Source organism: Atta cephalotes (genome assembly GCF_000143395.1).
Source record: "Atta cephalotes unplaced genomic scaffold scaffold00015, whole genome shotgun sequence".
Lineage (NCBI taxonomy): Eukaryota > Metazoa > Arthropoda > Insecta > Hymenoptera > Formicidae > Atta > Atta cephalotes.
This window is the reverse complement of record NW_012130079.1, coordinates 1119403-1132687: the sequence shown is the minus strand read 5'-3', so window position 1 is coordinate 1132687 and position 13285 is coordinate 1119403. Positions and strand designations below refer to the sequence as shown.

General features: G+C 27.9%; 2 protein-coding genes across 2 annotated transcripts; one reads left to right on the top strand and one right to left on the bottom strand.

The window, feature by feature from the left end:
- Positions 1-3361: 3361 nt before the first annotated feature.
- LOC105618135 (mitochondrial amidoxime reducing component 2) lies at positions 3362-5843 on the bottom strand. Its single transcript, XM_012199677.1, has 5 exons — positions 5810-5843; positions 5392-5690; positions 4718-5002; positions 3814-4091; positions 3362-3527 (listed from the first exon to the last, which is right to left on the bottom strand). The coding sequence occupies exons 1-5, from the start codon at positions 5841-5843 to the stop codon at positions 3362-3364; spliced, it is 1062 nt and encodes a 353-aa protein (XP_012055067.1).
- A 5980-nt stretch (positions 5844-11823) lies between these two features.
- On the top strand, positions 11824-13121 carry LOC105617955 (vesicle-associated membrane protein 7). Its single transcript, XM_012199491.1, has 5 exons — positions 11824-12027; positions 12454-12591; positions 12657-12815; positions 12886-12978; positions 13053-13121. The coding sequence occupies exons 1-5, from the start codon at positions 11824-11826 to the stop codon at positions 13119-13121; spliced, it is 663 nt and encodes a 220-aa protein (XP_012054881.1).
- Positions 13122-13285: the final 164 nt, after the last annotated feature.

Here is a 13285-nt window from a genome sequence, read left to right as displayed (position 1 = left end):
ATAAACACCTAATCTAGATTCTTTTCGCGGAATTATTTAAATGTACGTATTATTACAAGTTTATGCATAAACGATTATAAACGTAACTATTCTTGTAATATTATGTCTTTATACTAAACACAAATGTGGATGCTTTTTACATACGTTTAACGATATGTCGACTTGAGTTTGACGTTGATAATTTTGATAAACTATTTCATATATTGAAGTTATGTGCAGAATATAAAGCTTTTTGTAAAGCTTTTATAAAAATACGTAAAATTATTCTTGTAATAATAATAATACAATTTCTTGTAATAATAATAATAATAATACAATATTAATATAAACGTAGTATAAACATTAAAATTTAATATAAACATAAAATTTATAGTTAATTTTAATTTTATTCTTATAATGTATTTTTATATACAAGGTGATCGGTAATGACCGCATAATCTTTCGTTGCAAAGGCAAGGTAAAGCGGATTAAACTAGGTAAAAAAATTCTTTATCATTCTGCAATTTTCGCAATCTCTTTTTTAATCTTATAATTTAAATGAATTCGAGCATCGATTGTGTTAACAGATATGATGTCTCTGCTTCCATATTAATACTTTACTCTAAATTAATTTGAGTCGTTGACTTTTGCTGAACAATAATGGATCGATGATCTATCTGCATAACAATTGATATAGATTTGATTATCCTTTATGACGTGAAACAGGGATATACATTTGGATTTTTCTCTGCTTCAATATGTAAGAAAATCTCCTTATGGAATCTTTATTGATTGCATTAGGATGATTCACTACTTTATTATGTCAGCGTTTCACTGACAAATATTTAATTAATATATAATTTTTATTTAACTTTATTGATGTATATATGTATATTCATAAGCATGACATAAATCAGATAATATTAATTAATTTATTTTTATAATGTTGAATTTAAAATATTTTAATTTTAAAACATCTTTTTCCATGTGTATTTTTTATCTCTTTAGAATAAACATTTCTTGCGTTTCAATAATAAATATAATTTTTTGTGTGATTTTTTAAATAATTCTCAAAACAGAGCCTATTAGTCTTGTATCATTAGAAAGTTTAGTGGAATTTGAAGAAGGTTCCGTTTGATCAAGAGTTTAATTAAAAGAAGATGGAAAACTGAATTAAAAGAAATTTATTAATGATTAATTTAGCTGACAATTTCAAGCACAAAATTATTCAAATGTATTAAATAAATAATAATTCTAAGAAATAAACCTAATGTAAATTTCCTTTATACGTTGAGCATCTTAGAATCATCCTTTTAGTGTTTTATAATATCATATTTTTCAATGCAAGTGGAAATTTTTAATGTGTCATTGCAATTATTGATTCTTTAACGTGCCATAATGTTATATTTAGAAAAATATTATTTTCGATAACGAGTTAAAATAAATAGATATACGTATTATAAAGATATTAGGTGTAGTAAAAAGAAATTCATTATTTTTGCATGAAATTGAATGGAAAAATAATGGATTTCTTTTTACTAATACACCTAATATTATACTCTTAAAATAAATTAAAATATCCCGCTAAAATATTCATTTTTTATATCTACAAGTTTTTTTTATTTATAGAAGATATCTTTGTATATTTTTAGTGACGTTCACTTTTCACAAGTTGATAGATATAATGCAATAATACAAAAAAAACTCTTTGTAATAAAAATTTTTTTGTAATTATGTATCAATTTGTAGTGTACTATTATAATACATCAATGTGTACATACAGATTTTGTAAAAACAATTCCGATTAAGGCCAAGAACAAAAATGTACATGGAATGCCTTCACAAACACAATAGATTTATACTCATAATTTAAAAAATTTAAGCTTCAGCGAGTGAACTTTGTTATGCATTTTTAATTTGAGAACTTTTTTGTAAAGGATGCTGTCTTATTGTTCTTTGAAAATGTGTGTATCAATATTATATAATAGATATGTAATTATTAAAATTATATAATATGAAATTACAATTGGCAACATTAAAAAATCTTCATTTTTTTTGTTGCGAATAAATATTCAATTAATGGAAGTAAATCGTTACTTGTAAGTTATTGTTACAAATTACTTTTTTTCGTAACAGTAAATTTTACAGTTATTTTTACTGTTACTTTTTGTATTTTTGAATCTATTTATGACATAATTTCACTATAAATACATAATAATAATATTTAATATTATTTAATAATAATATTATTATTTAAGATACATTACTTTACATAGAAGTGCCACTACAGTCTGTATGTTAGAAGAGATATTGAACTATTATATATATTCATTTAAATGAATTAATTTTAGAAATTATAATTGCGTGCCGATATGGTTGTCGGACTTCAACGCAATCAATTTGAAATATAAATAAAAATTATTATTTAATAATAGATAATATTTTAGGCATATTTTTATAATATTAAATGTAATGTGTTTTAATAATATTTTATTAAAATTATGTAATATTAACATTCCTGAAATATAAATGAATGATTATATTATATGTCCACTCCTAATAATAATGTTATATGAGAAAACTTTTTTTACAATAATTTTTCTGCTCGTTGTATATATGTACGAATATTATCATTTAAAAACACATTAATGATTTATTACAATTTTTTACAAAAATACTTATTATCTGTTTACAAAAATATTATAACAAATGTTTCGGCTCGCAATCATATATTTTAAATAAGTTAATTTAATGAAGAATATATATTATATTATTAGAAACATCTAACTTTGATCGTTTATTGACGTTCTCTATTGTATTATCTTATGTATTTATCTTATGTATTTATAGTTAAAAGTTTTTACAAAAATTAGTCAAATACTGTATGATATAAATATTGTATGATATTAATATAAAATTGACAAAGATCACTAAGCCTTGAGAATTTGTAGATCAGATTCGCATAAAGGTGCCTCCAAATGATTTGGCCAACATAAATCAACTTTGCACATATTCATTAATCATTGATCTACATTCATGGATAATTATGCATGTCGAGTGTCTGTATGTATGTAATATTTGACAATCTGGCGCATATTGTTTATCACTTTTAATTCGCGCATATTGCAAATCATTTTTAATTTGAACATTACAGCGAATATCTCAGATGAAATATCTCAGTATATTTCAGAATATTTCTTTTGTTCCCCTTGACTCATTCTATGGGTTCCAATATAGCTCCTTATTTCTGAGACTGAGATTTCTGTATAACTCTATCAATATTTCATCATTCTGGAACTCCGCCTTACATGTTTTGGTCCTCGATTATTAAATCCGTATTGAGTTCATATTCTGAAATCTCGCAAGAGTCCCAACGATATAGCTATGATGGTGAAATCAAAGACGATGCTTCCTCTTCCGGAATGCCCACATAAATTGGATCACCTAAGTGAACTATCCCGTTTGGCCCTCGCAATCCAAGATGAATTCCCATAGCTGGACTGTCACCAGTTGCAGGTCGAATTTGCGGATCGGTTATCTGTCTATAACTGTACAAGCAAATTTTATTAACGACATGAGGTACTCTAGTTATACTAAATTTTTCGACAACTTTTGCGTAAAATATTTTGTATAATACTTTTTTGCTATAAATTGCATTGATTAAGAAAATCTTAAAAATATTGGGTTGTCCGGAAAGTTCGTGCCGATTTTGAAGGAAAATTGAAACGCAGAAGATTTAAATTTTAGTATACATTTATTATATTTAAATCTTTTGCGGCAACTTTCCGGACAACCCAATTTTACAACTATATATTTTTTAATAAATATATGTACGTTTTCAAAGTTTTCAGAGGCTCTGCATTAGCATGTTTTGTGCCAGTTTCCGGATCTATAGTAGTAAAAATACATCTTGTGCAGGGCCTAACGTTTCTCAGAATTACGTTCCCGATCTTTACCCAATCCCATTTATCTTCTTCAAAAGCAGTGGCACCCTTGACCACGAAATTCATGCGAAAATTCTGCGGCGTGATTGGTTCGTCTAGTCGGCTATTAAGATCTGCTACTGAAGCTTCGTTGATCATACTGAAGCTTGTTTCATCTGGGTAAGCTCCCTGTGAAATTTTTTGCAGTTTTCATTTAAAACATTGTAATGAAATCATTCTTTATGATTAATTCAAAATTATTATATTTATACATATATAAAATTGTATTTTCTATTTTCACAATCATATTTTCTATGACTCTCCTCAATGCCATATAAGGATTTTTTTTTCTTGCATTATCAATAATTGATAAATTATGTCGAAATATTTATCAATAATAACATTAGTGACAGAAATGATAAGAGATATGAAAAAAGTCAAATTAATTAATTCGAGAGTTCATTTTTCGAATTGAAGATGGTTCGAAAAATGAACTGAAACATAATATGGTATTTTAACGATTATATATGCACGACTCGATTTTTTTAGTGTTCAAATTTCTACATCGTTAATCATATGCGACTTGTATTTGCCAGTAGTCAACTTCGTTATAACGGAACTTCGTTATAACGGAAATGCATAATACCATATGTTACAAGTTAAAGAGTGATTTCTCTGTTAGAAACATTTCTGAGGAATGATTAGGATAGTTAAAAGATTGTTAAAATGTTTAGATATAAACACTAAATAAATAAAAATAAAAAATAATTATATTAAAAATAATCTTATATCTTTTACCGTTGCAAAATACTTACCGAGTCTATCTCTTGTAGTAAAGGAAATACTTTTAGATTTCTCTGTCTCACTGTTCTCACTGGTCGATCTAACGGATAATAAACCAGCCGGCATCCGGTATCTTCTTGAAAAAGAAAACGCGACAGCCATCGGGCAACTTCCTCACCACAATCGCGTGCCGGTACTGCTTGACCCCATACAGCGACTTGGAAACCTTTACCACGGAATTGTGCAAGGTCGACGGACACTGACATCATGCCTGGAGCACGAAGCGTAAGGATGGAACCAGAAAAACTAGGCGATACCTTTAACGTAACAAAAAAATGGATGATAGCTTCCATAATTGGAATTATTAATTAGTTTCATTTTTAATTGAGCATTAAAATATGTATATAAATAATAAAAAGAAAACATGATTAACCAACTGTGTTTATATTAGCAGTATCGATCAACTTCTTCGATCTACGGTAAATATGCCTTCGGTAAAATATGCATCCACGTTCTTAATAACTTTTTTTTTAACTTATTTTTTGTATATTCTAATATATAATGTAATATATGTATAATAATTACATTAAGTACGAAAGGATATTAAATAGTTACTGTATAAATATTAAAATGATTCTAAAAAAATTATTCTCTATCCTCTTTTTCTCTTATAACAATAAAGAAAATAAATTTCGCAGCTTCTCACATTGACCATTTTGGGAAACTGTCTGGCGGTGAGAAATCGCCCTTCGAGATCGATAACGAGCAGTGTTCGATCCCTCAACCATCCGGACTTCAATCCCAATGTGGTGCATTCCATCTCTGTCATGCGAACTGCACCGAGTGATTTAACCGGGAACACCATCATATCACTTAGTTCTCCGACTTTTCGCCACTTTGATGGTGGCTGAGGCTTTTGTTTTCTATTCCACCACCACCAGATGAAGAAAACTGCCGTGCTAACACCCACAGCAGCAGTTGTGACGTACGTAAGCCGCGTTCTATCTAAATGTATAAAAAATAAAATATAAATTATTAAGGATATATTTTTAAAATTCCAAACATTACAAAAATGCAAAAAAAATTTGATTTCTTTTATATCATATAATGATCTTTCCTGATACCATCCAAGACATCATTTGATTTCTGAGATGACATGTCCAAAACGTAAATGATTACATGTCCAAAACTTAAATACTCATTTCTTATCCGTAATAAGTTGTACTCATTTTTTTTCTGTAACACTCAAGATTCAAGAAAGTCGCATTTATTTCTTTCCCGTAATAAAAATTGGATCCGCACGATGCATAAACCGGTTTTATGAGTTCCGGAAATGTTTCATAAAATGGATATTAAACGAGGTCATCTAGTCGTTTACCGTAATACAATGTATAATGGCTCTACACATTACGAGGCACTTAATGTTACTAGAAAAAGGTGGAAGACGAAGAAAGTAATTTTAATTGTAAAACATAATTCCGATATATTATAAATGCGCGCGTAGTGCGATATTGTCAATAGAATTATGATATAAATTCTATATATTAAAAAAAATGTGCCGCGTTATTATTTTAAAAACAATATGGGATGAAAATACAAGATGCAATATACCTATTTATTATTTCGCGCTCTCTTTTTGCATAATATGTATTTGCGTTAATGTAATGATATACATGCAAGATCGGTTAACACGTATACGATACAATTAAGTGCAACGAAGCGCATAGAGCCAGACAATGCAGAGTTTGTAGAATATTTTTTCTGTAAAGTTTTCAATATTTTCAGTATTTCTGACAATATAAGCTTATTTATTACAGAATAAAATCCAGTTTATAAAAATTGAAAAAAATGTACTTCAACCTACATTTTTTATTATATAGAAGATTTTGAATAAGAAAAAAATTTTTTAAATCAATGTTTTTTCCAAAGTAAATACATCTCGCTTTAAAAATGATAAAACAGTATATTTCTGCGAAGCAGATAGTAATGATTAACAATTAAGGAATACTAATCAACGACAATCAAATTTAACTTATGTATACTTGATTAGAGAGCAAGAAAGAAACGATGATAATTTTATTAATATACAAGCTTCATTATTTATCAATATCTTAGATATAAAGAAAAATTTTTTTATGAAAAAGTAAGATGTCACACGGACTTTAAGAATGGGATTTGTCATAGTGGCCTTTTCAAATGAATAAAAAAGAGCAATAAGAGTATTTAAAAACAACTTATCTTTGCTTAGACTACTTATAATTTTATTTTACAAATTAATGTATGTATTTTTAAAGTTCACTGACTTTGCGTTGCGGATGAAATATTTTTACGGGACAAAATGTTCATCGTATATGTGTTTGTAAACTCATTTTTTAATTTCTGAATACTGTCAACTGAAAATTATTGATTTCTTTATTCGGAAATACACTTTCTCTCTCACTAAAGAGGGGAAAATTCCTAATTGTGGTTTTCCCTTCTAAAGGACTATACGGACCCTTCGCCAAATCAATACAGTAAGAAACATTATATTCGAGATAAAGAGAACTCGTATTCGAAGCTGAAACTATCCGTTTCGAGCACAACTAACTTGATAACTTCATCTTGACAAAGAAGAAATTAAATTAAATTTACGAATTTATCGATAAGTAACGATAAAAAGTTATATCGTTGAGTCATATAAATAAGATAAAAGTAGATATATATCGAAATTTATATCATTATGATAATTAATCAACGACTCTCACTGTTTGCACTCTCTAAAACTTTTAGATCTCTGAAGGGTTTTCATTCTTAAAGATTAAACTTTTTTTCAAGATTGATTCAAGATTGATTTTCACACTTTAGAGATTCCAAATAATTTAGAGAGTATTAAAACAATTAAACAATAAATAATAGTATCGTAAACAATAATAATAAATAAATAATAATAAATAAATAATAATTTTTACTATAATTGCTAATAGAAATTGCGTTTACATTATTAAATATCTGTATTATTTGTTCCTTTTTGTAATATTTAATGATAAAGTACAGTTATTGATCATCAAGGATATATATAATAAGATTAGTAGGAACGAATGTTCTATTTTTCATAGTAAATGTGCCGTCCTAAACATCGGATTTTATATAATTATTGTCCGAGTTACAAATACTTTTCCACTCTTATGGCTTTCTGGAATATTAACTGTATATTTATATTATTTTTATTAAATATCTCATCGATAAATAAACATACATATGTAATATAAATATATATTATAAGATAAATTAAATATAAATAGATATATTTTTTATCTCATATTACAAATTATTATAATTTGTATTGTTTTTAAATTCGTTTAATTTCTGATTTAAAACAAAAGTAAATTATTTCTCTCTCTTTCTCTCTCCTCTTTCTTTCTCTCTCATCTATTACGTAACTCGTTTTTATAATTTATCATATTATTTGTGCATATATATTATTATATTTAAATTTCTTAAATTTCATACATTGATAACAATTGATATTATTATTAATCTATTTGTATTTTTATTTTTATGAATTGAATGTATCTGAAATATCTCAAGCAGAACAAAATGTCATGATTATATCGAAATAGCATCAAAATGGCTCCAAAGTGATTATTAAAAGTTATTTCTCGATTGATCACGATTCATTTTGATATCATTGCAACGTTATCATGTTGTTCTGCTTGGGATAGATCAAAATAGTCTTGCGTGAAAAAATTGGTATTTTCTAGCAACGTACACAGATGACACTGCGTAACAGTATACGATTTCATGCTTTTCATTTATGATACAGCTAAAATGTCGTGTTCGACTTATTGTTTTACATCATTTCATTGAATACTAAATATATATTTTTTACTATTTATTTTTCTAGAAGTGATACTCCGATACGAGATTCAAGATTTCTATATTCGGATTCGGACATAGTATAAAATCTTTTGTATTCTTATCATCGTTCCATTTATCCGTTTTATGTCAGTTTTTATTTTCTTTTTTATTTAATTTCGTATCATTTTCTTTCATTCTTTATTGATTTCACATACATTGACTTGTCCTCAATTCCAATTTATTTAACCGGCGCTTCCTTTTAAAAAGAAGATCACTTAAAGACACTATCTCTAAGCACTATCACTATTTGTCCAAAGTTCTTTGCACAAATAAAACAGACGATTACGGCAATTATCGAACGAGAGAAGTATATATGTAAACAGAAAAATTAAATAAGTAAAGGAGGGTCAAGAATAGTAATTAATATATTTACATGTACTTAATAATATATTTACATGTAAATTTCAATATTTTAATTTGTGATTATTATTATTCCATTCTTAGTTTAAGATTGCATTTCCGATAGTAAGCGGCGAGTATATAACTAATTATATAATCTGTACATTGCTTATAGAACTGAAATGCAATATTTTAGCCTCATAAACTGAGGCTAAAATAATAATCTTACAAATTTAATTTTAAATAACATTTACCCATGATCACCGCCAAGTTCGGCAAAGTCAAGATAGGCAAAGCCACGAACTGATTCTGTAGATGATTTCAGGAATCTTGAGCAAAGATCTTCACGGATTCCCTGCTGAGTCGATCCAGAAGAGATTATTCAGACAATTGACCGACAACTTAGTCTCCTTACAGTCTTCGAGGCACTGTCGGAATACCAAGTTAAAGTATTAGAACTTCACGCGTACATTATAACCATCTCCTTCTTCGCGATGAAGACACCGTTATCTTATTCGCATTACGTTCTGCTATCTCTTTCCACCATATTATAGTTACATAGCCGTCGGAATAATCGCCGGCGCGTCGATATACGAAGCGTGGAGCATCGACGTGCAAAAATCGTTGTTCAGAATTGAAACATCGCTTGCTATAGGTGTGGATGCCGTAGCTTATGGATGGCACATGCGCCGATTATACCACGGTCAGAATTGGCAAGTTTTTGCAATACCAGTCCGCCAATTTTGAACGCCTAAGGGATCACCATGAATGACTTTTTCTTTTAGAGCCTTAATAATACAGTTTCAAACGTATTTTATCAGATAACATAATATTATATAAGTGCTCGTACACTCTTTTATTTTCGTAGGATAAGGTCTAATCAGAAATATGTTATGGGTTTAAAAAAATCTACTACCACAAGATCACATTGATTTTTTTAAAAATCTTCATTTTTTATTACATATTCTTATAGCTTATCTCGAGAGTTTTTCAAAATACCATAATAAAATATTCTTTTATTAACTATTTTTTGAAATAATTAAGGATTGAAAGTTACAGTACCGCCGGTATTGGCTGCGTTCAAAAGAACACAAGCTTTGCAAACATTTATTTATAATTATCTGCTGAGATAAGACTATTTTTCTAGAAGATCTAAAAGTATAATATGATCCGTGAGGTACGATCTGTGAGCGTGAAGAAAACTTCCAACAGTGTATAATAAACGTTCTACTAAACGCAGCCAATTTGTAGGCAAATAGAGTCCTCCCATTTACTATATTAAATACTATATTAAATACTATATTAATACTATATTAAAAGCTACACTCTATAAGCGCAAAATATTCCTAGAATGTTATATGGATATTATTAAAAAAAATTAAAATAAGTTATTATAATATTTTGAAAATACTACACGATTTTTAATATTATGGTATTCTATAGAGATTATATATTCACTTATATGATATTTTAATAATATCTTAATATCCATAAAATATTATTAAAATATTTATAAATCTTAATTATTTTTAATTTAGTGCAATTTGAATTCACAATCCAGTAACGAAAAGTTCTTATCAGTTTATACTGCATCTTGTGCTGAAAAAACGTTTTGGCGTGAGTATACATATCCAGTTCTACAATTGCGCGTTAAAATTATTTTGTCTTTAAATGTATACTTATACTAAACGGATGTAACAGTTTTACAAATTAAAGTAAATTTTGTTATGCTTTTTATACTTTTTAATGTTTATGCAATATATATATATATATATATATATTAAATAATGTTGCTTTTAATAATCATACAATATTATCAGAAGTGGACATATAATCTTTCATTTAATATTTCAAGAATATTGTTTAATATTATATAATTTCAATACAATATTCTTAAATGTTATATTTAATATTATAAAATATACCTAAAATATTACTTAATATTAAATAATATTATCCGCTTATAGAGTACTTACATAAATTTTATTTTTGTACAATTTTATTTCCATAGTCGATAATAACGATATATTTCAAGCAAGGTCCTATTGAATGTCATGATAATTTGCCCAGAATAGATCTTAGTATTCAATTGGTATTCAACGCATTATTGCTTCAAATTTCGCGCCTCTTAATGTGCGCAAGATCAAAAGAACAAACGTCAAGTTCGTGGCGTTCGTGCCTCGCCATATCCCACTATGCTACCCCTGATGAACTGTCATCCATATCACTCTGATCACTCATCGATGATTTCATGGAAATGTGACTATTTTACAATTACAAAGAGTATTTCGATGTTTTGGTCAGTGTTTCCGAGGAGGATCGACAGACTAATCGATTGATTATTCTTCCTGGATCAACGGAAACACGCGTAATATCAGGATTACATCGTTGAAGGCGTAAACAGAAAAGTGCGCAGCTGTTCCTTCATTTAAACACTTTGTTTTATATCGAGGTAGGTCAAATGTTAGATGGCTGATGATTTATTCTGTCGAAAAAAATATTCTAATTGTCCTCGTAAATTCAAATTTTGAAGTTTAGATAGTTAAAATAATTGTAGAAGTTTAATTTTATTAGGTTGTCACAGGTTAAAGTGAGACTATATTATAGTGGAGTTACTTATGAAATTACTGTTCACGTCACTGCTTTGAATTTGTGTCATTATCTATTTTTTAAATGAGCGATTTGTATGTTTAAAAGCAGATTGAACAGTTGTCTGCATACATCCACATTATAGTATGTTGTTTTCAATTGTGATATGATAAGCAAATCCCACTGGGAGAATGTGTGTGATTAAAGAAAAATTGAATTAATATTAGTAAAAAATAAAACGAAAACGTGTGTTATCTATTTACATATCACATTTAACTACATACATGCTATATACTTTGTTACAGATTCCAATATGCCAATTTTATACAGTGTGGTGGCTCGTGGAACAATTATATTGGCGAAACATGCTGCATGTGTTGGAAATTTTGAAGAAGTCACTGCAAAAATCTTGGCAAAGATACCACCGGACAATGACAAACTCACATACTCGCAAGGGCCTTATCTTTTTCACTATATCTGTGAGGATCGCCTTATTTACATGTGCATTACTGACGATGTACGTATTAGAACCATATCAAGGCACACAGATCTTTAAATCAAAAGTGACATGATTCAAAAATTAAATTTTTTGGAAAAGATCAAAAACTATCTTTCCTTTTTGAAAAAGTTCTCGAATCAATTAATAACGATAAAAGGAATATATTCTTAATATATGATTAAATGATTAAATATTATTTTATCATTTTTATGTCAAAATTCGTAAAAGAATCACCTTTTTGAATTATGACGATTTTTCTTAAAAACTATTCTTTTTAGTTATGACGATTTTAATAAAGTTTTTTCAAAATTAAGTTAGTTCATTTCTGATTGATATAATAATTTGATAATTTGATATGATAATTTAATTCATTCACGGTAATAATTCGAAAATCATGTTTTTTCAGTGTCATTTTTTAAGCGATATAATAAAATTTTGTTTCAGGATTTTCAAAGATCCAGGGCATTTTTGTATCTCAATGAAATCAAGAGAAGATTCTTGGCTGTTTATGGACCAGGTGCTCAAACTGCCATAGCTTATGCCATGAACACAGAATTTGGCCACGTTTTGGCTAACGAAATGGTACTGTCAGAATTGATTATATATCTTGAAATATTGTCTCACACTTTACATTTTTTTCTTTTTAGAAGCATTATAGCGAATCTAAGGATCTTGATAGATTGTCTAAAGTTCATGGCGAGTTAGATGAGCTTAAAGACATAATGGTAAAAAATATCGACAATATAGCGATGCGTGGCGAGCGATTGGAATTGCTTGTAAACAAAACAGAAAATTTGTCTGCTAATGTATGTAAAAATATGCTCACAACTTAACATTGTTAATCATAGAATATTATAAAATTCACTTTTATTCTAGTCCGTGACGTTCAGAAAGACAAGTAGAAACTTAGCACGCTCTTTATTTTGGAAGAATGTCAAAATTTATGTCATTGTCGGCGCAATTTTAATAGTAAGTCCAACATTGCGATCAATTTCAGATCTTTCTAATCTCTATTGCAGTCTGATTCATTTTTTCTGTTGCAGGTTGTAGTATACGTGATTGTTTCTATAACATGCGGAGGTTTGGCTTGGCAAAAATGTGTGGGAAATTAATATATTATGTGTATGTACGATACAATGTTCAATGCCAATTGAATATATACAGAAGAAAAATGAAAAGTGCGTGAAAATCTAGTATAAGACTGAAAATTATTAGATCCGCGAAATTACACTATTTACAGATTTATTGTTATATCTTAATTTTCATAATATAATAA